The 23,926-nt window shown below is 47.8% G+C and overlaps 1 protein-coding gene across 4 annotated transcripts in view; it reads right to left on the reverse strand.

Moving 5' to 3' along the window:
• The window catches only part of CREBBP (CREB binding lysine acetyltransferase), a 62,637-nt gene that overhangs the window by 8,786 nt on the left and 29,925 nt on the right, over positions 1 to 23,926 (reverse strand). For all 4 annotated transcript variants that reach the window (XM_083585518.1, XM_083585516.1, XM_083585515.1 and 1 more), the window contains 13 exons: positions 23,485 to 23,673; positions 20,903 to 21,319; positions 16,466 to 16,645; positions 15,885 to 16,059; positions 15,233 to 15,351; positions 14,064 to 14,303; positions 12,443 to 12,531; positions 10,061 to 10,141; positions 8,383 to 8,439; positions 6,987 to 7,064; positions 5,963 to 6,030; positions 4,733 to 4,883; positions 3,114 to 3,260 (listed from right to left, as the gene is read on the reverse strand). In XM_083585518.1, the coding sequence (XP_083441644.1) occupies positions 3,114 to 3,260; positions 4,733 to 4,883; positions 5,963 to 6,030; positions 6,987 to 7,064; positions 8,383 to 8,439; positions 10,061 to 10,141; positions 12,443 to 12,531; positions 14,064 to 14,303; positions 15,233 to 15,351; positions 15,885 to 16,059; positions 16,466 to 16,645; positions 20,903 to 21,319; positions 23,485 to 23,673 (1,991 nt within the window). The remainder of the gene's footprint in view (positions 1 to 3,113; positions 3,261 to 4,732; positions 4,884 to 5,962; positions 6,031 to 6,986; positions 7,065 to 8,382; positions 8,440 to 10,060; positions 10,142 to 12,442; positions 12,532 to 14,063; positions 14,304 to 15,232; positions 15,352 to 15,884; positions 16,060 to 16,465; positions 16,646 to 20,902; positions 21,320 to 23,484; positions 23,674 to 23,926) is intronic.

The raw sequence follows: 23,926 nt of genomic DNA on the forward strand, positions 1-23,926 counted from the left end.
AGTGATTTTTTACGTTAATCCTGCACTAGAACCCAAATTGATTCAGAAGGATGAAAAAGGTAGGATTTTAATAATACAAATAAAAATTCAGGGAGAGAAGGTGATCTTGGTAGGAATTTATGCACCCAATGAGAAAAAAGCAGTCTTTTTCAAAAAACTGGAAAGAGAATGACTTGAATTTGCAGATCAAAAGATGATTTTAATGGGAGATTAGAAAAAGATAGATCAGCTAGGAAAAAAGAAACAAAAGAAGGCAGATTACCAAAGACTTTTTTTGATTTGGTCAAACTTTGAATTTGACAGATATATGGAGAACAAGACATCTGTTTGACAAAGAGTTCACTTATAGCCATGTTCATGATAGTAGTTCAAGAATAGACTCTTTCTGGATATCCAAAGTGTTGGAACCTCGAGTTAAAAAAATTGAGATCAATCCCAGGACATTTTCAGATCATAATTCCTTGACAATGGAAATACAAAAAGAAAGCCAAATTTCATTCAGATGGAGACTGAATGAAGATTTATTAGATGATCAAAAATTTATGGGAAAAGCTAAAAAGGCCTTGAGTGATTATTTTGAAACAAACACTCAAGGACAGACAAAATTGCAGACGATCTGGGATGCAAGTAAGGCGGTAAGGAGGGGACTGTTTTAAAAGAAATTGAAAGAAAAAAGGGAAAAAGAGATTTTAGATGAAATTGTGAATAAGGAGAAACAATTGTCAAAGAAAGCAAATAAAGAGCCAGTCAAATAGGCAATTAGAATATTACAAACACAATATTCTATGATAGTTGATGAGGAAATTAGCTGGAAAATAAAAAGAATGAAACAAAAATATTTTGAGCATGCCAATAAATCAGGAAAACTGCTAGCGTGGCAGTTGAAGAAAAGTGAACAAAGGATCTCCATAAATAAAATTAATATAAATGGAATGATCACAGATTAAGCTGAAGGAAATAAGAGCAGCATTTGTAAAATATTTCTCAGATTTTTACAGGAAAGGGAAGGAGTTTTTTTTTAAAAACAGAGGAATATATTAAAAGCAGTAATCTACCAAACATAAAAGAGGAACAAATGGTGATCTTAAACACTCCAGTAACAGTTTAAGAAGTGTTAGAGGCAATAAAATGGACAAAAAATGGCAAGTCTCCTGGTCCAGATGGATTAATGGCAAAGTACTATAAAACATTAAGTGAACAATTGGTAAACCCATTGAAAGATGTTATGAACGAGATTTTAAATACAGGTGAAATTCCAGAAACACGGAAAGAGGCTTATATTACAGAAATTCCAAAACAAGATTCAGATTTACTGCAAATTAAAAATTATAGGCCTATCTCATTGTTAAATAATGATTATAAATTATTTGCAAATATTTTAGCTAATAGAATGAAAAAAAATATTAAGTGAGTATATACATCAAGATCAGGCAGGATTCCTCCCAGGTAGACAAATGAAAGAGAATATAAGAAATATTCTGAATGTAATAGAATACCTGGAGGTCAAAAATGAAAAGAAAGTAGCAATGATGTTTATAGATGCCGAAAAAGCTTTTGACAATGTCTCTTGGAATTTTATGACAAAATTACTTGAAGAAATTAATTGCGGACCCAATTTTTTAAAAGGAATACAGTGGTGCCTCGCAAGATGAAATTAATTCGTTCCGCAAGTTTTTTCTTCTTGCGAGTTTTTCGTCTTGCGAAGCACGGTTTCCCATAGGAATGCATTGAAAATCAATTAATGCGTTCCTATGGAGACCGCTTGCCAGGCTGGCGGTGCGGAGAAGGGCTTTTCTCCCCACCGCAAGCCTTCAGGACAGGTACGGGAACAGAGGGGAAGGCGCGCAGCGCTTCTCCTCTGTTCCCGGGGCTTGCGGTGGGAGGAGGGTTTTTCCTCCCCACCGCCAACATTCAGAACAGCATTCTGAATGTTGGCGGTGGGGAGGAAAGCCCTCCTCCCACCGCAAGCCTTCAGGACAGCCATCCGAAGGCTGGCGCGGGGAGAAGGTCTCTCCGCCCCACCGCCAGCCTTCGGGGGAGCCTTCCGAAGGCTGGCGGCGGGAGGAGGTCTCTCTGCCCCACCGCCAGCCTTCGGGGGAGCCTTCCGAAGGCTGGCGGCGGGAGGAGGTCTCTCCGCCCCACCACCAGCCTTCCGGGGAGCCTTCCAAAGGCTGGCGGCGGGAGGAGGTCTCTCCGCCCCATCGCCAGCCTTCGGAGGAGCCGTCCGAAGGCTGGCGGCGGGAGGAGGTCTCTCCGCCCCACCGCCAGCCTTCGGAGGAGGTCCGAGGACAGTGGGGAAGACGCGCTGCGCTTCCCCGCTGTCCTGGAGATTTCCCTATGGGCTTTCGTCTTGCGAAGGAAGCCCATAGGGAAATTCGTTTTGCGAAGCGCCTCCAAAACGGAAAAACCCTTTCGTCTAGCGGGTTTTTCGTCTTGCGAGGCGTTCGTCTTACGGGGCACCACTGTACAAGCAATATATTCAGAACAAAAAGCTAAATTAATTGTAAATCAGGTGATAACGGCTGATTGTAAGATACAAAAAGGAACTAGACAAGGTTGTCCATTATCACCGCTTTTGTTCATCCTGGTCCTGGAATTACTTGCTAGAAATGTAAGAGCAGACAAAGAGATCAGTGGGATAAAAACTGGGAAAAGTGAGTTCAAACTGAAAGCATATGCTGATGATTTAGTGATTACAGTAGAAGATCCAAAAAACTCTCTCCCTAGAGTTATAGAAAAGATTCAAAAATTTGGGGAAATGGCAGGATTTAAATTAAATAGAACTAAAACTAAGTTATAAGTAAAAGATTTGAAGGAAGAGGAGAAAAAAGAGTTGGAGCAAAGCATTGAGATAGTCCATAAAAAAGAAACTATTTAGGAATATGGTTAACTGCAAAAAATATAAATATTTACAAAGATAATTATGAAAAAGTGTGGCTTGGGATAAAAAGAAATTTAGAATTTTTGGCATCTGGGAACAAGACAGACGAGAAGGGGAGAAAGAGACAAAAATGGAACCAAGGCAAAATTCAGGAAAATGTGTCTCATTGGCAAGGCAAGTAGAACCACAGCCCCTCCTTTCCTGGAGCCCCACCGGAAGCAGTGCCACGTACCTGGTGTTTGGGGGTGGGCAATCCCAACCGTATTCCTGCACATGCATGCCAAAGAAACAGACATCCACGCCATCTATCTCTTCAAAAGCAAAGAGAGCCTTTGTGCGATAGGGGAAGGACTCGGCCATCTCACGAGAGTCTACAAATCTGAAGGAAAGAGAATGCCGTCACCAGCCACTTCATTGGAAACATACTTCCCGGGAACTACTAGGGTGGGCTGATTATCAATGGCAACAGAGCCCCTGCTATTCTCAAGGAAACCTTCCTATACGATTGGGTTATGAGTGAAAGCCAGACTGGAAACAGGCAGCTATCTTTGGAACAGGCCAGTTAGGCTTTGTACCGAGGGAACTGGGAATGTTTCGCCTGGAAATGAGGAGGTGGCCACCGACAAGAAACGTCTGACCTCTGTAATTGCCAACAAGGGTTTTGCCACCAAGTACTAAGTCATCTTTTGCAAAGGGATCAAATACTTATTTCACTCATTATAATGCACATCAATCTCTTCTGGGTTTCTGGGGGTTTTCCTGTTGTTATTCTGTCTCTCACAGCTACAACAAACCTACCATTAAAATGATGGATGGGTCATTTCTTTGTCAGAGGGCAAACGGGCAAATTTAGCAGGGGATCAAATACTCCCCCCCTCTCACTGTACGATAGCCACCTTCAAGGGCTGTCACATGGAAGATGGAGCGAGCGTGTTTTCTGCTGCTACACAGGGCAGGGCACAAACCAAAGGATTCCAGTTACAAGAAAGGAGATGGCGACTCAACATCAGGGAGACCTTTCTGACTGTAAGAACTGTTCAAGTGTGGAATAGACTCCATCCTGGGAGGACTTTAAGCAGAGGTTGGACGGCCATCTCGCATGGAAGTTTTACATGAGATTCCTGCATTGCAGGGGCTTGTCCCAGATGACCCTCAGGGTCTCTTCCAACTCTACCATTCTATGATACTGGGCTCAAGACAGCCCACTGGCTAGGCTCTTGCAGGAAAACAGCTGAAAATGACCATATTTGGGGAATTTCCCCCCAAGCTGATTCCAGCTCTATGTGCTGCTGCTATGCACTCAACCAGGTCTTCTCCTCACCTGCCTTATAAAGCACATTAAAAAAAAGATTCTATGGAGACAAAATGCTAATAAAAAGGTAAAGGGACCCCTGACCATTAGGTCCAGTCGCGGACGACTCTGGGGGTGCTCATCTCACTTTATTGGCCGAAGGAGCCGGCGTACAGCTTCCAGGTCATGTGGCCGGCATGACTAAGCCGCTTCTGGCAAACCAGAGCAGCACACGGAAACGCCGTTTACCTTCCCACCAGAGCGGTACCTATTTATCTACTTCCACTTTGATGTGCTTTTGAACTGCTAGGTTGTCAGGAGCTGGGACTGAGCAACGGGAGCTCAACCTGTCATGGGGATTCGAACCGCTCACCTTCTGATTGGCAAGCCCTAGGCTCTGTGGTTTAACACATAGTGCCACCCGTGTCCTTGAAAATGCTAATAGTATATATAATTAAGAATTAATATTTCTGTAGTCAGAATAAATGAAATGGTGCAGATGATAACTGTTTCAATAGTTTGGTAACCATGTGCGCCTGCTGAGGAAGGCCAGAACTCACCTGGATTTCATCCCCGGTTTCACTTCCACCGTTTTATCTGAGCTGGCCACCACTCTCACAAACACTTCGCCAGCTTCCGGGTGATTCTGCCGTCGCAAAAATTTATTGACTCTCTCTTCCAAATGGTTTCCTAGGCGGGTGGTCTGCAACCCTACAGGGGAAAGTGCAAGGAAAGAGCTGTGGGAGGAAGTCACCCTTGGGAGGCAGAGAGAGAGCATCCAGATTCCCACCACGTTCAGGTCAGACTTAGAAAAATGTAGGGCTTGGTCCCTTTGCTGTGCTCCCTTTGAAACCAATGGGGAAAGATAGTTTGGGTCGGGCTCAAAGCCAGCTTTGAAAAATGATGTCTGTTTTCAAAGGCAAGCTGAGAAGAACTGAGCAGGAAGCATAAACAGTGAATCTTGCCCTCTCAGCTGTGGAGACTCCTGGCAGCATCAAGGGTCATTCTTTTCACATTTCTCTTTTCAAGGTCTACCACCCTCTGAACCCTAAACATGTTTATACTCCTCTCCACAAACTATGCATTCTCCTTTTTTAGCCAACTTTCCCACTTATTTCAGCAATTTCCCATAACCTTACCACAGCCTACAAAATAAGTTACTATCCCACAACAATCGGGTACTAACTTGCTTACTTAGACACCCAATGTAAATCCTAAAAGATCCCAACTCAATTCAAAATACTTTGGTGATATCGGCAACTTGCCACTTCACTGCTCATCCCTGACAAGATCATTTGTGAACATGTGAAATACCACCAGTCCCAGAACAGATTCTCGGGGACTCAACTTCCTATTTCCCTTATTTGTGAGAAAGTCTGTTCCCTTCTGTCTTTCCTGCTTCCTGTTCTTTAACCAGCTCCCTGCCCAGAAGAGGAGTCCTGCCCTCTGATTCTGTGACTGCTGCATCTGCTCAGTAGCCTTTGGAGTGTCAACATGATTAATTGTACATCACAACAGTCAACTTACGACTTATTTGATGTTATCCACATACCAGTGCTGGGCATATTCTGTTTATTTGTAACAGATTACATGCTTTTACTTTAGTTTTAAAACTGCACCCTTGATTTTCCATTTCGACTGAAGCTTCCCTGCAGGATCTAGCCCAACAGCACCCCTTCCCCCGCAAGGTTACTTTCCAAAAATAGAGACCTTAGAAAGGTGCATGGGGGTGCATTAAGACACTGTATTAAAAGCATCTTCATATACAACGAAGGAGGCCACAGACTTACTTTTGGCACTGAATTTGTTTTCTTTGCGTGTTCGACCAGTTTTCTTCAAGCAGTTGTCACACACAAAGCTAAAACCACAACGGAGAGCTAGTAAGTTATGAAAATTAATATAGACGCAAACACAGTGAACACAGTGGCAGCCAAAAACCTCTCGGTGTTTCCGCCGCTTCTTCCTGTGCCTGGGCCTATCATCAAGGTGGGGCTCCAGCCCACTTTCGGGGGGCTCAAGCTCCAGCCCTTCTGGCTTTCAGGGTGGCGCTTTGGCAGGTTGTGCTGCCACCAGATTGGGCTTAGTTTTGGTGCTGCCCGGCAGTCCATGGGCAAGATTGCCATGTTGTCTATTGACCACTGGGCAACACCAAACCTCAACCCAACCTGGCGGCAGCTTTGGCAGGATCTCCAAAATGGACACATTCAACACCTGGCAGGGCAGTTCTGCTGGAGGGGAGATATCACCCCAAGAGGCCACAGCACCTGAGTGCTGAGAAACCAGGTGGGCCAAAGACCCTCTCTCCCCTACACTCCTTTAGAGGTCACATGGCTGAAACTGCAATATCAAAAGACTTTGTGCTTGAACTGATCTCGTGTGAATGCCCTGGGGCCTGTGTGGCATCACCAACATGGACTAGAGCCCCCTTCCTTCTGTTTTCCTCTGACCCATTCATCTATCACTCTTCTGGCAATGGACAAAGTGCGTACAAAAGCCTAGGCCTTGATAAACTTGTTGGCAGCGAAGTGCCCCAAAACAAGGCAGAGAGTGAACACTGGACATCCCGTGGGAAAGTAGAAGATGCCACTCGCTGGGTCTTTCAGGGGCATCAGCAGAGAGGGAGGCCTCTGCCTCAAGACCCCAAGGGGACTTGACCCCAAGGCGCTTGGGCAAATGCTGAGCTCCCAATCAAAACTTTGCATCTTTGCCAGACTGAAGGCATTGTTGTTTCAAATCATTTGAACTGAAACAGAACCTAGGAAGTTTGCTAAAAATTCACCAGCCCAAACCCCGACACCTTTCGAAGCTACTTACCCTGAAGGCCAAATAATGTCATAATGCAACACACAGATCTGGTGCATCTTCCGGCCACATTCCTTGCAGTCCACAAAGCTGAGGGAGGAAAGCAGGCAAGAGAACGAGCCTTGGTTTTCTTAAAGCGAAAATGTGGAAGCACAAAGAGGAGCCAGAGAATACTTCCCTAGTCACAAAACTTTAAATAATAACATAAATAATATTTTAAATATCTGAGTGTTATAAGGAGATTATTAACTCACTTCCCCCCTCAAGTTTGCAAAACCTTTCACTTGGCTTTACAACCATGAATAAGAAAGGGTGATTTGAGCAATGTGTAATATTTTATATTGCCAGTATTTTTTTAAAAAAATATAGTTTTCTTGGAATTTGGATTTTTAAAAGGTTGAGGAGCCTCAGTGGACAATAAATATGAAATACGACGACAGTGGGCAATCTTGTTAAACATACCAGATACTCTCTGGGACACTCATGTTTGGCATTAGTAATAAAAAGCATTTTTAAAGCACTGAGTGTGAAGTCATATTATGTCCAGCTTATGTTTTGCACTTTATAAAGCCATGAAGAAAAAGTTCAAAGATGGCAGGCAGGAACAGGCATTTCATGGAAACCCCATTAAATCTGTCCATTGTTTGCAACATAGAGCCTCATTTCTTACTGAGTCCCTGGGAAACTGCTGGAGCAGCTGAAGTAGAAACCGGCTCTTGCAGAAACGTTGGAAGTGGAGCTGCAATACTTGCACCCATCAGTAGATGGTACAAAGACAACAGATTTGGCACAAAGAGCGCAGAGCAGCTCTGCTACGTCAGGACAAAGCGCGAGGCAAACGGAAACAGAAGCAGCTCCTGCTTAGGGCCAGATGGCAAGAGAGGCTGTGTGCAGGTGCCGTGCGCTTGCTAACCAGTCAAAAAGCACACATGATGCAGGCGGGGATCTCCACAAACTATGATGAGGTCCTAATCTTTCCCAAATGAACCAGAATCAGGCCTCCGGCAGCTCTGTTTGGGCTGGGTAATGAGCATCCACACCTGAGACACAACTCAGACCACAAGAGGAAATACTGAGTTGTGTTTGGCTAGTAACCAGGGAGGATGCAACAGGGAAACAGCAGCACAAAAGGCAAAATTATATTGAATTAGTTTGTTTTGGTTTAAGCAGAAACAGCTGCAAGCGAAGGATCTGCAGCTGAACAGCAACTGCTGCTGGAATCTAAATAGTTCACTCCACGGAGTCACATGCGCTAATGTGTCTTTCCGAAATAAAGGCTAATGTGGTACAATAAACTGCCTGCCTGCCTCTGCAACTCCTTTGACTCAACGGAGCAAAGCCTGGCTCATGCTACTTCTAGCCAAGGACTTTGAAAAAGGGCTTCACGCTGAGATGTCTTGATACTTACGGCTCTGGGTCTAGTGTATCATTTTTCTTCTTCTCAAACTGATCTTTTGATATTGTTCTGCAGAAAGAGACACAGAGTAAGTTTAGTCTTGCACTTTGCTCCGCTTCATCCTAGCCAGGGAGCACCTCTTCCGAAAAAGGCATCTGCAGAGGCAGGGACTCCTTCAGGACACTCCCAAGAGCAAGTCATAACCCTAATGAGGAGGAGGATGTGGGGAGAAGGCAGCTCCCAGGTCTGGGAAGGGTGCAGTTGGCCGCTTTGGGGTGGGGTTGCACTCCCCTGGAGGAAGAGGGTCATAGCCTGGGGTACCCCTGGATCCAAGGTGCCTGAGGAAGGTAAAAGGGGGCTCCAAGGCAAGGAATGCCTGTTACCAGCTCTGGCTGACATTCCTGGGCAGGGATAGCTTGGCTATGGCAATCCACACACTGGTGCCTCGTGTCTGGATTACTGCAATGTGCTCCATGTGGGGCATCCCTTGAAGCAGGTCCAGAAGCCTCAGCAGCAGCCTGCCAAGAAATCAGGACACCCATTCCGAAGGAGCTGCACAGGCGGCTGGTTTGCTCCCAAACCAAGTCCAAGGTGCTTGTTCCAACATGCAAAGCCCATCACGGCTCAGGACCTAGATATTGGACGATTCACCTGCTCCCACGTGGACCTGCTCGTTTGTTATGACCCTGTGTTTGCAGTCTCTGTTAGGATGCAACCTGGGAGAGGCATTCTCAGGGCTGGTGTCCCCATTATAGAGCGCTCTCCTCTCTCAGGGATGGCTGACCCTGGAGGGTTTGTAGCATTTATTTGCTCAAGCTTTTGGACTTGGCTAATTTTTTATGGGTAGAGACAGCATGCCTTCCCATTGGATCCACGGGACTTGTGCTATTGACATATTCGATATGTCAATTGCACAAGTTGTGCAATTTATTGCTGTGCATAATTTAGAGTCTATATTTTATATTGTACCTTGCTCTGGGATTATTTGAAGGAAGAGAGGGCCATAAACCTTTTAAACAAGCAAACCTTCCAACTAAATAATTGCCAGCCCAGTTATCCACACCAGCTATGGCAGGCTAACTATCAGCAGGTAAAAACAGATCCCAAGTCAACTCTATTCTTGAAGCCAATTTGAGAAAACACTTGGGCTTTCATGTAGGTTAATGACATTACAGAAAGTTGCCAAGGGACATGGCAGTAAGGGGCTTACAGGTCAGAGGGTCACCTAAGCAAGCACCACACCTACGGAGAATGAACAATATTCAGAGGAGTTAAGTTTTGGGCATCTTGCCTGGGCATTGAAAATCTGCTCTTAATTCACTTTTCGAAATCTTTTCAACCAGCCTAGATTATTAGCCACAAATTGCAGAACACGGGGCTGAAGGCTGAGGCACAAGGCTTTACCCAAGGCCGCTAAGTGTGTGAACTGGGGCCCTTCCGTGGGAACACTGTTGAACTTCTAAGTGCAATGCAACGCCAGCTCGCTATGCTCCTTTGTTCTCCCGGCAAAGGCCGGGAGATGCAGCTTTCTTTTGAGTGAACGAGACTCCAAAGCCAAGCAGAAGTTGCACCTGGGGGGCTGCACCCTGAATGAGGAGCGCATCTCTTCCTGCTGCACCTGAGGCATGACGGAACCTGTCCTCTCATTACTTTTACCCGGCATTTAAAGAAAAGAAAAGAAATTACTTACGTTTGTGGCTGGGCAGGGTCATCACCAAGGGTAACGTTTTCCCCCTGGATTTCAGTGAAACATCTCTCACAGAAGTGATACCTGTCAGCAAGAAGGCCATATTTGGGTGAACTGGTCCATCAAAACACAGAGCAACCCAAGCAAGGGAGCCACCAATCAGAGCAGGGCAGAGATCACCAAGGCGAGAGGAGGGGGAGCGTCGTTGGTTGGTCGATTGATGGGTCAGTGTGGCCAATGAGGAGGAGCAGAGGGGAGGGAAAGGGACAAACAGCACAGACAGAAGTAGTAAGAGACAGACACCAGGACACGGCAGAGCAGAAAGGCACGGCCAAGAGCGCAGGGGAGCATTCGGTCGCATTTCAGCCGCCACAGGTCACCGCCGGTGACCAGGAGAGGCTCTGGAGCAGACTTCCAAGGGCATCCGTTTCAGAATTTGGATCCAATTCTCAGGTCGGGTTTTAAGAAGCAAGCAGTCTCACAGTAGCCAGAATCATGAGACTGCCATTATTTTATTAAAGCCACAGAAGCAGGAACAATTTCAAAATTGCCAAATGCATTAAAGCATTCAAGATGGAAAACCTTGCGTTAAATGTGACCAGCTGCTCAATTAAAATGTAGTAGAACACAAACAACACCCAATTCATACTCTAGACAAACATTTAACAGAAATGCATTCCTATCGCTCAGTGTTTCCAGTCACGTGTGTAAACTTTATAAACTACATCGTTTATATTGTAATTAAATACAATATAGCAAATAAATAAATAAATAGATCAAGGCTTTGCAAACTGAAATAGGAACTTGTGAAAAATTTTGTGAACCAAACTGAACTGGTCGGTCTTCCACATCCCTTGCTGCTTTTAAGTAATCCAAGAAGGTTAAAAGCAAAGGTCTCTTTCAGACACAAACCTGCGTTCGAATAAGGCCCAAGTCCATATTTCTTGTTTTGCTTTGGGTAAACTGGAAGCAAAACTATCCCCTTCTAAGGCAATCTTGACTAAATGTTTGGAAAGGGTATGAACTGAAACACCAAGGAAGGGAAGAAACACAGGCTAGGGCAATCCATAGAGGGAGGGGGGGGGACAGAGACACACCGGGATGCCTTGAGACAAACGGAGGAAACAGGTGGGAGCAGCCATGACAGTGTCAGCCGTCTGAACACCACAGCTCTCCACTCTGGTCACCACAATGAACCAACCAAGGGGAGATGAGAAAGCCGTTGCCTGGGAGGTCTTTACATACACACACACACAAATGTCCACAGACTGAGAGTCTCCTGGGACTATCTCGTTCAAGGGGAGAGAGGCTTTTATCGAAACCTACGGAGCAAGTCTGTTCCCAGAAGACAAGCTAGCAACCAAGAGCTACTTGGAAAACCAGGGGCCGGTGATGATTTTCAGGCACCAGAAGCGCCTCCCCAGGGAGAAAGCAGCAACAGACAGGGCCCCCGCTCCTCCATAGGGGACCCCCTGAGCAAGAGAGGAGGGGTGGGTGGCCTCGACAGCAGGGTGCACAACTGACAGCAACCAGAGGGAGGAATTATTAAAACCAGGACTTTGCCTAAGGCTTCCATTCACTAGTTCACGATTCTTAAATTATGACTATGTGTGCAATCACTGAATAACTACAAAAAATATAAAACTCCACGATTCCTGGACAATATAAGAGTGCATTCTGCTCAGAAGTAATCCACGTTGAGTTCAGCTGATTTGCTCCCAGGTAAGCATTTATAGGATTGCAACCTAAAACCCTACCTTTCCAGGAAGTTTTTGGAACAACCTGCTAGTCCCAATATGGTACAGTGGTACCTTGGTTTATGAACTTAATCCGTTTTGGAAGTCTGTTCTTAAACCAAGGTGTGCTTTCCCATAGCAGAATTTACAAATGGAACACACTGAACATGTTCTGCTTCCAAGGCAAAGCTCACAAACCAAAACACCTACTTCCGGGTTTGCAGCGTTCTTAATCCAAGTTGTTCATAAACTAAGCTGTTCTTAAACCAAGGTACCGCTGTACTGTAAATAAGCCAACGTGAAATTGCCACTTCTCCCTCCTTCCCCTTCTCTTGATTTTCACTCTCTCTCTCTCTTTTATTTTGACTCATGAGCTTCCAAGCTACATGCAGCCCACCAGCCAAGGAGCTTGCCAGGGGATACCTTCACTAAATCACCGCAACAGTCCAAGCCCCAAGTGGGGTGGGGAGCTTTTCTGAAAACATCAAAATAGGCCACTTGTAGCCCCTCGAGGGCTAGTCAGTCTTGGTGGGAACTCTCCAGGGACTCCTTGTCCGTGTTCTTGTGGGGCGAGGAGCCACCTCTAAGCTCAGGTCCTGCTCTAAGGAAATACTGTGCCACTCTGAGTCCTGAGAAGGCCCAGACTTACCTGTTCTGGTAACTGTAGTAGGCGGCATCCCGGGGAATAGTACACAGCTGCTTCCCATAACAGCACAAGGTCTGGGGAGAAAATTCGTACTGAAAAAGAAGAAAAGCCAGAGAGAACAGATGACTATATGCAACAACTATAGGCACACATTTGTGTAGCACAAATTTCTTCTACGGCAGAGGCAGCTTTTTTTAGTTTCAGAATTTTATTGTTTTAATTCACTGTTCACTGTTGTTCTCTCCAAGAGGACAACCCCCTTCCCCTGAAAAAAATAGTCCTGTATGGAGCATAGCCAGCAGCCACTGAATATTATGTGCCAATTGGAAAATAAAAATGGGTGTGTGCAAATTGGCCTGTTTGAGCCCCTAGAACTGACAGGCGTCTGAAGAGCACGGCTGGGCTGCATCTGGGAAGAGCAGGAAGGAGACACAGCCACACTGGGCTGCACTTGCACTCATTAAAAGAGATAAATCCAGAAAGTTAGAAATTCTCAGAAAACAGTAAGAGATTGAGCATAATGCAATGTCTAACTAAAATCTGTAATATTAAAAAAACCAAGCCCTAACAGAGCATTATTTTTCTTTGTAGGAAGAATCACAGTGCTCTTGGGATTATTTAGTCAGTTAGCAAACATCTGCAGAGCAGCTCTTCGCAACGCTGTGCAGGCAGAATTTAGAAACTGTAAAACAGCATGCAAGCCATTGACACTTTTAAAAAGTAATAGATATTTTAAGCAGAATGTTCTGTGTTCTGACCTTTATGTATGAATTTAAAATACTTAAGTGTTAGCTGCTGGCTCACTTTATTACAGATAGTAGACAACTGCAACATTCTTCATCATATTTGCAGAGCACAATGCCTTAAAATGTTTGTTCTCACAATCTGCACTCCAAATTTAATAACCAAATGCTCAGGGCAGGAAAGTTCACACACGAATCTCCCCGAGAAACATCCGTGTGTGCCAAAAACATGACAGTGGCTCATCTTTTTAAAAATTCAAGAGCACTTTTTAGGAAGAATTAAAAAAGCCTGGCTACCACTGGATCAGACCAAAGTGGGTCCCTCTGGCCTCACACCCTATTTCTCACCGTGACCAACGAGGCGCAGCTGGGAAGCCTGCAAGCAGGGCATGAGATCACAAGCCCTCTCTTCTGCTGCTGCTCAGCCCCAACTGATACTCAGCAGCTTTTGCTGCCTCATTCTGAGGGAAGCATGCAGCCCCTGTTGCGAGGAGCCACAAAAGAAGCCCCCACTTGCACAATTTTACTAGTTGTAGAGCATGATGTGCTGCACATATGAAGTCAATCTAGTTCTCATCAAATTGTAGCAAGTGTCAAAATTCAACACAGAGATTTTGAAAATAAAGACCTGCTGGTCCTACTCAGAGCAGATCCACTGAAATTAATATGATTAACTTGGGTCCACTAATTTCAGGGGGTAATTAATTTCAGGAGGTAATTATGCCTAAAAATGGATACAACCTCTTTTAAATGACATTTAATCTCATAAAATCAGCTTCTCCAAGAAAAAGTTCTGATAAATGCACATATTCACACTGTGAATATGAAACACACAGGTTTTGTATGTTCAAAGACCACAGCTGTGAAGAAACCATGAATACCTTGCGTCCACAACAGTATCCCAAGGACTGCATAACAGGGTCGATTTCTTGCTCAAAGACCTCGGCCAGCTTAGTGCAAAATTTATAGACTCGTGACGTCTTGCGATTATAAAGCCAGGCATTATTGAACATTAGCCAGACATCATCCACGTACTGCCAGGGCTCTTGATACTGCCCTGTGTCCAACTTGCGCTTAATGGTGGAAAGATCCATGGGATTCTTCACTATGTCAAAATAGTCCTGCAAATTAGAAAAAAGAAGGAACACAGTGTCAGCTGGGCATTCAAATTCAAAGTTTCCAAAAAATAGCAATTTTTATTGATGGGAGAGCAGTCCATCATAACAGCAACCTCCTCAGGAGACTGTGTCGCGTAATGGTTAGAGTGCCTGGGAGACTTGGGTTGAAATCCCCACCCAGCCAGATCTCGCTCTTAGGGACCCTGCGTCTTGACCAGTCTGATGCACCTGAAATTAGGGTGCTGTCACAGGTGGATGCTGCTTGCAAAAATCACACATTGTCAGGGTTTAGAGAGAATCGGGCTGAACTGCCATCTGGGTGGGATGACAACACCACCCTCTGGATTCCCACAGCTCTGAATAAACAGATGCCCAAAGCTCCGTTAGCAACAGCAGCCATTAAGCAGCTCAAGACGTCGCACATACTGAAGCCAACTGTCCCAACTTCTGAGCAGTGCTACACAAAATAATGACCTAGACAGAAAGGTACAGTAAACCTTGAAAACAGTCCTCACTTGAAAGAAATTCTTAACTGTGGAAAATCCTGTCTTGCCTTCAAATTTCCTGTATTTGTCTACTCAGAGACAGACCTGGAAGAAGACTTTGGCTGTAGGGCAGACTAATAGACTATGCGCTTGGCTCCGGGAGCTACAGGAGCTCCTGGGCAGCAAGACCAAAGGGATTACTTTAGAACCTAAACCCGAAAGAATTGCCACCAGTCAAAGGACTGCCCAACGGTGAAAATTACCCACAACTGCCTACCTGACAAACCCACACCCTGCGAGAGATGGTTGTGACCTGCTTGCAAAACACTCTGCTGCTCAACTGGCTTCAATTCAATCTGCCTGAGACTGTTACTTAGCTATGGTGCCAAGACTGACCCACTGGTTCCTGGAAAGGCCCAGGGACACCCGGTCCACCTTCTCACTTACCGGAATCCCCAGGAGTTGAGGGTCCACGGGCTGCCGGAAGGGCAAGGACTCTGGGTCCTGGCGATACAAAGCTTCCAGGGTGGGCATGAGGGCCTGGCGCAGCTCTTCAGGCTTAAAGACTGTTGAAAATATCCAAATGAGTTAATGTAAATAAAACCACAGTCTATCTACAGTCATCTCATTCATGAAATAAGCAATATTTCGTCATCAAATTGTAAATAGCTGGTGGAATTCAGTCTATAAGATGTGGCAACGGCTGCTCAGGGCGCTGTGTTTTTATGCAGGGAGTCGCTCTGGGATCGATGGGTGAAGGGAGGTATACAAATTTGAAGAACAGCAACAACAACTAGAAGACTTGGGCCACTTCACAGGGGAAAAAGAAGTGGCTTTAACTCTGAAAAAAAGAAGGCTCTCCCTATTCAGAGACAGAATGCCTTTGTTCAGGAGAGGCTGAGGGACAGCAAGTCGCTGTCGCTACCCATCACCCCCTGCTTGTGAAGCTGCCTGGCCCCTGCAGGAGACAACCTGGGGAAGCCCAACTGAGCAAGATGCTTCTTATCTTCCTACTTTAAGAAGATGGGGACAACATCAACATGGAGCGCAAGCTAGTGGCAGACAGACGTACTTGAGGGCTACACAGATGTAGACTTACTCTTTTTCCGTGGCTGAGATGGGGACGTGGACTGGGAGGCGGCACCGTTACTGCCCCCGTCATCCTCCTCTTTTATCTCAGGCTTCTTCCCTTCTATCTCCATGGGCTCCTGCTTGATCTCCACCCCATTTGTTTCTTCTTTGGTTTGCGTGGGGCCTGGAACGTCCTCCTCCACCTGAAAAGCGCATGGCACAGTGAGGAGTCACAACCTCCACAGCCACCCAGGTCAGCTTCCCCAGCAAAGCAAGAGAGAATGGGATATTTAACATGTTAATGTCCATCCATCCATCCCATATTCTGGATGATTTCCCTTCCCTGTGAATTCTCCTCCTAGTTTACAGGCAGTGGGTGTTCTCTGCTCTACCCCACAAAGGGCAGGCTTTATTTCCCTACCGCTTCCTTCTGAAAGCTAGAAATTGCTGCCTAATCCCGGAATGGGATTCTAGAATTCTCATAAGCCCCAACTACAGGTTATGCTGGAGGTAAGAAGCCCAACAATATCTGGTGGGCACCAAACTCCTCCTCCCTGTGTCCCTGAACAGCACAGACTGACCACGACTATCCCTTGGGCCCTTGCTTACCTCCAATTTTGGATCTAGTTGAGCTTCACCACATTCCGACTCTGCTTTTTCCACCTTCCCTTCTTGCTTAATCTCTTGCGTTTGGGTCTCCGGCCCCAGCTGCTGAGCATTCACGTCGGTACTGGCAGCAGAGCCTGGCGTGGGCACCCTGTTGTCGATGCTTGCTGCTGCTTGGGATAGCTGGGGTGGGGAGGAGGGGGAAAAGACACTGAACACATGGAAACCAGCCTTGTGCCCCAGTGCAGAACTCCAAAAAAAGAGGTCAGGTCAGACGACAGGGACATCACCAACGGCACCCAGCGTGTCACCTGAAAGGCTATCCTTTCATGGAAGATGGAACCAGCTTGTTTTCTGCTGCTCCAGAGGGCAAGATCCGAACAGACTGATTCAAATTACAAGGAAGGAGATTCTGACTAAACACCAGGAAGACCTTTCTGACAGTAAGAGCCATTTGAGAATGGAACAGACAGTGGGGTCACCTTCCTTGGAGGTTCTTAAGCAGAGGTTGGATGGCCATCAGTCATGGAGGCAGATTCCTGTATCGCAGGGGGTTGGACTAGATGACCCCAGGGGTCCCGTCTATAATTCTATGAGTAATCCATTTAGTTTACCCCTGCCTAGAATTCACATCTGATAAGAAGAGGCCTAACAGGATGTTACAGCATAACCGTCAGGGAATCATCCGCCTCCTAAGCTTCTTATTGTAAGCTGCCCTGATGATTTATTTGAGGGGTGGTGTAGAAATCGAAACAGTAAATAACTGTTAATAAAATGGGCAATACTCAAGAACTGTCTCCCACAGCATGGCTGCAAATACAGTGGTACCTCGGGTTACAGACGCTTCAGGTTACAGACTCCGCTAACCCAGAAATAGTACCTTGGGTTAAGAACTTTGCTTCAGGATGTGAACAGAAATCGCGTGGCGGCAGCAGGAGGCCCCTTTAGCTAAAGTGGTACCTCAGGTTAAGAACAGTTTCAGGTTAAGAACGGACCTCCAGAACGAATTAAGTTCTTAACCAGAGAAAGCCTTGAAAAATATCCTAGGATCAATTATGCATGTTCTGGAAGCCTCCATGCTGGAGCATTGCAATGCATTATACCTGAGGCTGCCCTGGAAAATATTCTGCGGATAGAACAAGCTGTGCGAGCGCAGAGACCAAGAGCTGGGAACATTTGCCAAAATGTCTGGCTCCTGATCCATTTCCAAGCTCAGTCCAAAAAGGGTTGTGCATTTGCTGTGCTCAGGGAACAGAACTACCTCTCTCTCTGCCCCTGCCACCCCCATGTCTGCTCTGGAGGTACCCCAAGCCCTCTGGAGCAGATTTAGTGGGGTGCAGGGGTGGGGACCTCTGCTGTCCAGATAATTTTGGGAGCACAAGGCTTTTGCTGGATCAACCCTGCACAGCTTAGGATCAGGATGCCTGCTGGTTGCCTTTTCCCACCTGAGCCTTCCTGCGACTTAACAGTCAGGTGGAGAGGCTACTCCATTCGTCAGGGATAGTCAGTAGCAAGCAGGAAAATGATATTTTAAGTGGTGGTGTTCTAAATATGAAATACTTCTCACAAAGATAGCTTCCCTGACATTAACATCATTCTGGTGCCTGGCGTTTTTCATGCTCTAGTCTAGGCTTCCTCAAACTCGGCCCTCGAGATGTTTTGAGACTACAATCTCCATCATCCCTGACCACTGGTCCTACTAGCTAGGGATCATAGGAGTTGTAGGCCAAAAACATCTAGAGGGCTGAGTTTGAGGAAGCCTGCTCTAATGCAGTGTTTCCCAACCTTGGGTCTCCAGCTGTTTTCAGACTACATTTCCCATCATCCCTAACCACTGGCCTTGATAGCTAGGGATGATGGGAGTTGTAGTCCAAAAACAGCTGGAGACCCAAGGTTGGGAAATACTGCTCTAGTGTATGGTTTTCCATTTGCTCTTTGCTTGCTGTCTGATATTATAATCGGTGGTGATTTTTAGTTGTATTTTGGATTGTTCCTTCCCCCCCTCACCACTTTGCTTTATATTCCAACAGCCATCTCAAGCCTGGCTTTGCTCGGGAATTTTAAGAAACAAAGAAAGCCAGTGATTTTAAAGGGCTGAGTCTGCTGTTTTAATTCGGAATGGCACCCAACTGCATCCAAACAATCAAAAACCTGCTCCTTGACCTCAGCAACCACCCCTCAAAGTTTGGTTGTGATATCTTAAGAGGGATCCAAATGCACAGCAAACAAACAACTTCTCAACACACCCAGTAGTCTGCCAGCTGCCCTGAGAAAGGTTTTCAGAGGACAGGATACTGGTATTAAATATTAACTTCTTAAATATTAACATTTATTGTGGCAAAAGCTTTCACTGCCTGGAGCCCACTTTGTCAGAGGCATGAAGAGCATCCTCAGCTGGCAGATCTATGCGCTTACTGGTCAGGAGAGGGAAGCTCAGGGCCAGAGGTGGGATTCTGACACTCCTCTGCTCTGCACACAAGAGCAGCAGGGACCCTCCTCAAGTGCTGCAACCCTTTCCATACCCTCCTCCTAGCTTTGATAGGCTAGTGCAGGCACCCCCAACTCCCATCATCCCTAGCTAACAGGACCAGTCGTCAGGGATAATGGGAGTTGTAGTCTGGAGGGCCGAATTTGGGGATGCCTGGGCTAATGTAACACCTGGAGTGGGAAAAAGCACCTTGGGCTTGATTGAGTCCTTAATGAATAAACTCAAAACTTGCGGGCAATTTCTATTTTAGCACTAGAATTTGGCTTCCCTGCCAATCTCGGCCATCTTTGCCTTCTGGCAAGTGCTTCCCAGAGTTACAAGCATGGAAGCAAGAGCGGAACGTTGCACGTTCTGCGGCTGCCTCCATGCCAAGGCTCCTGCCCTAACAGAACACCATCCCTTCTTCAAGCTCACCCAAGCAACCCTTCCTTGAAAATGCCCAACGAAAGTGGTCCCCCCGTGTCCCAATCCTCAGCTCCCCTCCGCCGGACTCCACTGGCACATGCAGCTTCCCCAGCCAGCCCTAACATTGTGCTCTCTAAGCGCACACATTCAGTTCCTCCTAAACGGAGTCTTTTCCTCCCAGGAGTTGTCTCCGCTATCTTTGGGCTCATTCTGAAGTCCCTTCCGGCCTCACCCTGGTCAGGCTGGCTCAGTTTCCTAAGGGCCTCCTGATGTCACAGTGACGGCGGGTGACCCATTTTGGCCCAAGATTAAGGCTGGCTGGGGAAGCCCATCAGGCGAGATGGAACTTGCAGCTGCCCTGCTCAGCTGATACTTTGCCTACAATGCCCCCTCCCACCCCGCTCTCTAGTCAGCCACAGCTTTACCTGCCCCCCCTTGTAGGCGGGTGGGCTCATGTCTTCTTGGCCACAATGGCCTCGTGGGGCCTCCTGAGGCCCTCAGGCCTGAGGTTCCTCACTGCTGACCTACATGAACACAACTAGTCTTGGCCTCCTCCTCAGAGCTTGCTTTACCTCTTCACCCAGTGCTGCCTGCTGAGGTCCTGTGGCCTTTCCCCTTATACAAACACAATTATTACATCAACACCAACATCAACATCTCCTGAAGGTACAAAAATACGGGGCTGCCCTTTGCTGAGAGCACACCAACTGGTGAAAGGATGGGAAATGATTGTGTCACAGTAAGAGCCGTACTCTGCCAGCGTCAAAGGAAGAGCAGCCCGAGCGGAACATGTGAACAAGACATGCTCTTCTGCCCATCTTCAACGTCGGAAGGCTTAAAAGACTTGAGCAGTCTCCTGAGCAGGCAGGCAGGCTTACCTTCCCAGGTGGGAGAGACACTTCTGCTCTTCAGCGGTCACTCTGAGCATTAGGAGCAGCTTGGCTGGCTGCCAGACCATGTGCTATTGAAACATTTGGGCTGCGAACCAGCACCTGGTTGGAACCTGCATCTCTCCAGATGTTGTTATGCTACAACCCCTGTCCCCCCTGACCATTTGGCCTGCACATCTAAAGGGCCACAGGTTCTCCAGCCCATCCTAGGTCTTCTCTTCTTTTTGCTCTTCTCTTGATGGAATTTGGATTGCAAGCAGCTTGGGAACAGGAGCCCCAATCTCCTTCGGGTTTTTTGTTTTGTTTTGTTTTGTTTTGTTTTGCTTCTGAAACTACGCACAATGCTTCTAGAGAAGGCAGAGCATCTAGAGAAATCCTAGTTCAGTGGAAGAGACAAAAGACTCCTGGTCCCACCCCTGACTGAGAGATTCTGCTTGTTGCGGTACTGAGTGAGGTGGACCAGGTGCCTGTCTCGGGGTAAGGCAGCTTCCTAGGCTACTCCTCCTGGGCGACAGGCAACGAAGGTGAGGAAACGTTGTGCCCTGTACTCTGGGGTGCTGCACAGTGGCTGCGAGAGCACCGCTGCCATTCATGACAGAGTGCTTGCTCCCTGGCGCAAATGCTGGGCCCAGTAATGCAAAAAGGCCAAATACTCACCGGAGTGCCAGGGGCCTGGGCAGACATTGGCTGCTGCGGAAGCTGCGGGGTTGGCACGGGTGGGGGCTGCACTGGGGTCTGAGGCTGCGGTGGGATCTGCGACTGGGCTGCGGCTTGCCCCGAAGGCGTGCTCTGCACCTGCGTAGCATTGGGGACGGAGCCGGCTGCTGGAGTGGGCACCTGTCCCGCCGCGGAGACCGGTGTGGACGGCTGGGCAGGCACTGCAGGCTGTGGAGGCGTCATCCCTGGCGGGGTCTGGTGCTGGACCGGCGGCATGCCAGCCGCCACGCTGGACAAGAGAGGAGCCGCGGGCTGGTGAAGGGGTGGCTGGGTCACGGGAGGACACGAGAGCTGCTGGCTGCTTTGTGGTCCCAGCATATCCACGGAGTTGGGAAGAGCAGCTCCAGGAACTTGCCCCTGCCGGAAGGAGACACTGTTAGTGCTGCATTCAAAAACCCCTGTGGGCAACACAAGGAGACCAAGCGCCAGTCTGGCTGCGTCCCTCTGCCACACCATTTCCCCAATATCACATGTGGCAGAAAGTACGCTTTTTGGGTAGGCAGGTGAGCCAGCCACTGTGAGTTACATCATATGCTTTTCACCAAAATGGGAAACTCAATTAATTTGCACCGACTTCCTCCTCCTGCCTCTCCTTCAAGTTTCCACCTGTGACTAAGCTTGGTCAGACCAGTTCCTGAGCTGACAGATGGATCAGTGGACGGACACAGACAGCTGTGGCAGAAGGAAGGATTCTGAGGCCTGACTAGACTTGTGGTGAGCAGCTGCTATGCAGGGCTGGGTGGTGGCCAGGTCCCTTGCCTGCCAGAGAAGGCCCCTTTGTGGTAGGAGAGTGAGCCAGCCTCTTTGTGCTGTGGAGGTGTGACAAGAGGCTGCTCCTGTGGGGAGAACACTCCTGCCCACTGCTGCTGCCTATGCCAAGGAAAGAAGGTCCCATTAATGGTGGCAGGTGAAGGCAGAAGTGGAGGTCCAGGTAGTGGCTCCAGAAATCTCCCATGGGGGTGGCTGAAGCAGACGAGGCAGCTGCCACTCTTGTGATGTGTCCAGGTGCTGGGATCCATCGGCTGCCACTGTTTGTTTCAGTGCTCTTTATGGAACTCCTAAGGGCCCTTCTAACGTCTAGGGGATTCCCTAGTCCTCTCTATAGGATGGGAAGGGTGGGAACGGCAGGATTCCCTCTTTCAGAAGGGTCTCTATGCAAATGTCATGATGGGCTTGCGGAAGAAACATATTTCCTTCCTTACGGAGAGGGTGTTGAGGTTTAAAACTCGCCTGGCTGTGATGACCAGCAGGAAGCACAGCCTTGGAGTATGAAGAAACAGACCTAAGAGGTTCAAGGGAGTCTATGCTAGTGCTTTAAGGACTGCATTTTCCATTGCTGCGAATCTGTGGATGGTTGGCGGACTGAGGAGAGCGGCTCCTCTCAGGAGTTGTCTAACTTGTGGATGTGTGCTGAGGCCATTTCTGGTACATTTTCATCCTCTCCTTGGAGGCATCACTGCCCAAGTCACGGAGCTGGCCTCTGCCATAGAATCTGAGGACCCTTCCCAGCTGGGCCAGGGAGGCGTGGCGACCTGCTCCCTGCCTGCTGCAGCTGAAGGCTGAGCCATGTTGCCCGTGTGCTTTGCATGAGAAGCTGCCTGAGCGGCCACTGCCCCTTCTGCATCGGGGCCATGAAAGAGGCTGCTTTTGATTCTGCTGCCTTGCTTTTCCACCTTGGAGCCATGGTGAGTTTGGGGGAGAGGACTAAAGGTGGGAGGGGGGATGCAAAAGTGATGTGTACCCCCAGGAGATGGGAGGGCAACAAAGACAAGGCAAGGAAAGAATCAAAGAAGAGAGCAAGAAAGATACTGCTACACCTCGGCACAAGCAGGACTGAGGAGGAAAGGAGAGGTCTGCAAAGGCACAGAGCAAGTGGATATGCAGATCAGCCAGGAGTTTCCAGCTGGCTGGGTGCAGAGGTGGGGTGGGGCTAGCTGCCTGCAGGGGCGGGGCAAGTGTTGGGGGGGTGTGCGCCGCCTGCAGCAAGCATCCTGGGGTGGTGGTGGTGCAGCGATGTCCCCCCCCTCAGGGATGACACCCAGAGGGGACTGCACCCACTGCACCCCCTTCCTCTGCCAGTGGCTGGGTGAACAGGATATGACATGGCACACAGGGACTGGCTCACTATCTACCAGGAGAACCGGCTGAGGGAAGAGCTGTACCATTAGGTAAGCTCAATAGACAACTCCTGAGATGATCTAGGTTAGAATTTAATCATGAGGTCTGGGAAGCAAGTGGCTTGTGATCCATGTCAGAGTCATGGCTGGGCTTGAGAGCTGAGCTCCTACACCCCCGACACAAGGCAGCATTGCTGAGGTTCTCTTGCATACAAATGTCCACAGCAGGACAACAGCGACACAGTGCCTTGACTCTGACATCCAGGGAAATGGTGGAAGCCACATAAATACCAAGGTGCAGACACAAATATCTGAAGCGAGTGAATGGTCCTCACAGTTTTGACGAAAACCTGGAATTCCACATTATGCCAAGGCGAGTAAAATGAAGCAAGCCATGAGCCGTACCTGTGCCACTCCCGCCTGTGCCGCTGCTGGCCCCAAAGCAACGCTGTTGACATTCAAAGCTCCACTGGAAGCAGAAAACTGGCTCTGTGGCAGGAAGGGGCTTGGGGTGGAGGCCTGACCCATCAGACTGTTGGAATGAGCTGCTATCAGGTTCTGGGACTGAGGCATCCGGGAGGGAGACAGAGCCATCTGCAAACAAAGCAGGCCCTGCGCATTAAGGGTCTGGACCACAAGAGAGTTAGGTGCTCGCTGAATCCGTTTCAGAAGAGAGGGGAAACAGGCACCAGGCGGCTCCCCCCACCGTCCCTCTGAGCCAAATGCGCTTGCCAGTTGCAGTCTCTTCTTCTCTCCCGCCAGGCTGCCCTCTTAAAATCTTCACTACACTGAATCATCCAATGTATTTATTTGATTTCTATTTCTGAAACAGAAAATTGCCCTAATG

This window comes from Podarcis filfolensis, assembly GCF_964270895.1.
Source record: "Podarcis filfolensis genome assembly, chromosome: 14".
Lineage (NCBI taxonomy): Eukaryota > Metazoa > Chordata > Lepidosauria > Squamata > Lacertidae > Podarcis > Podarcis filfolensis.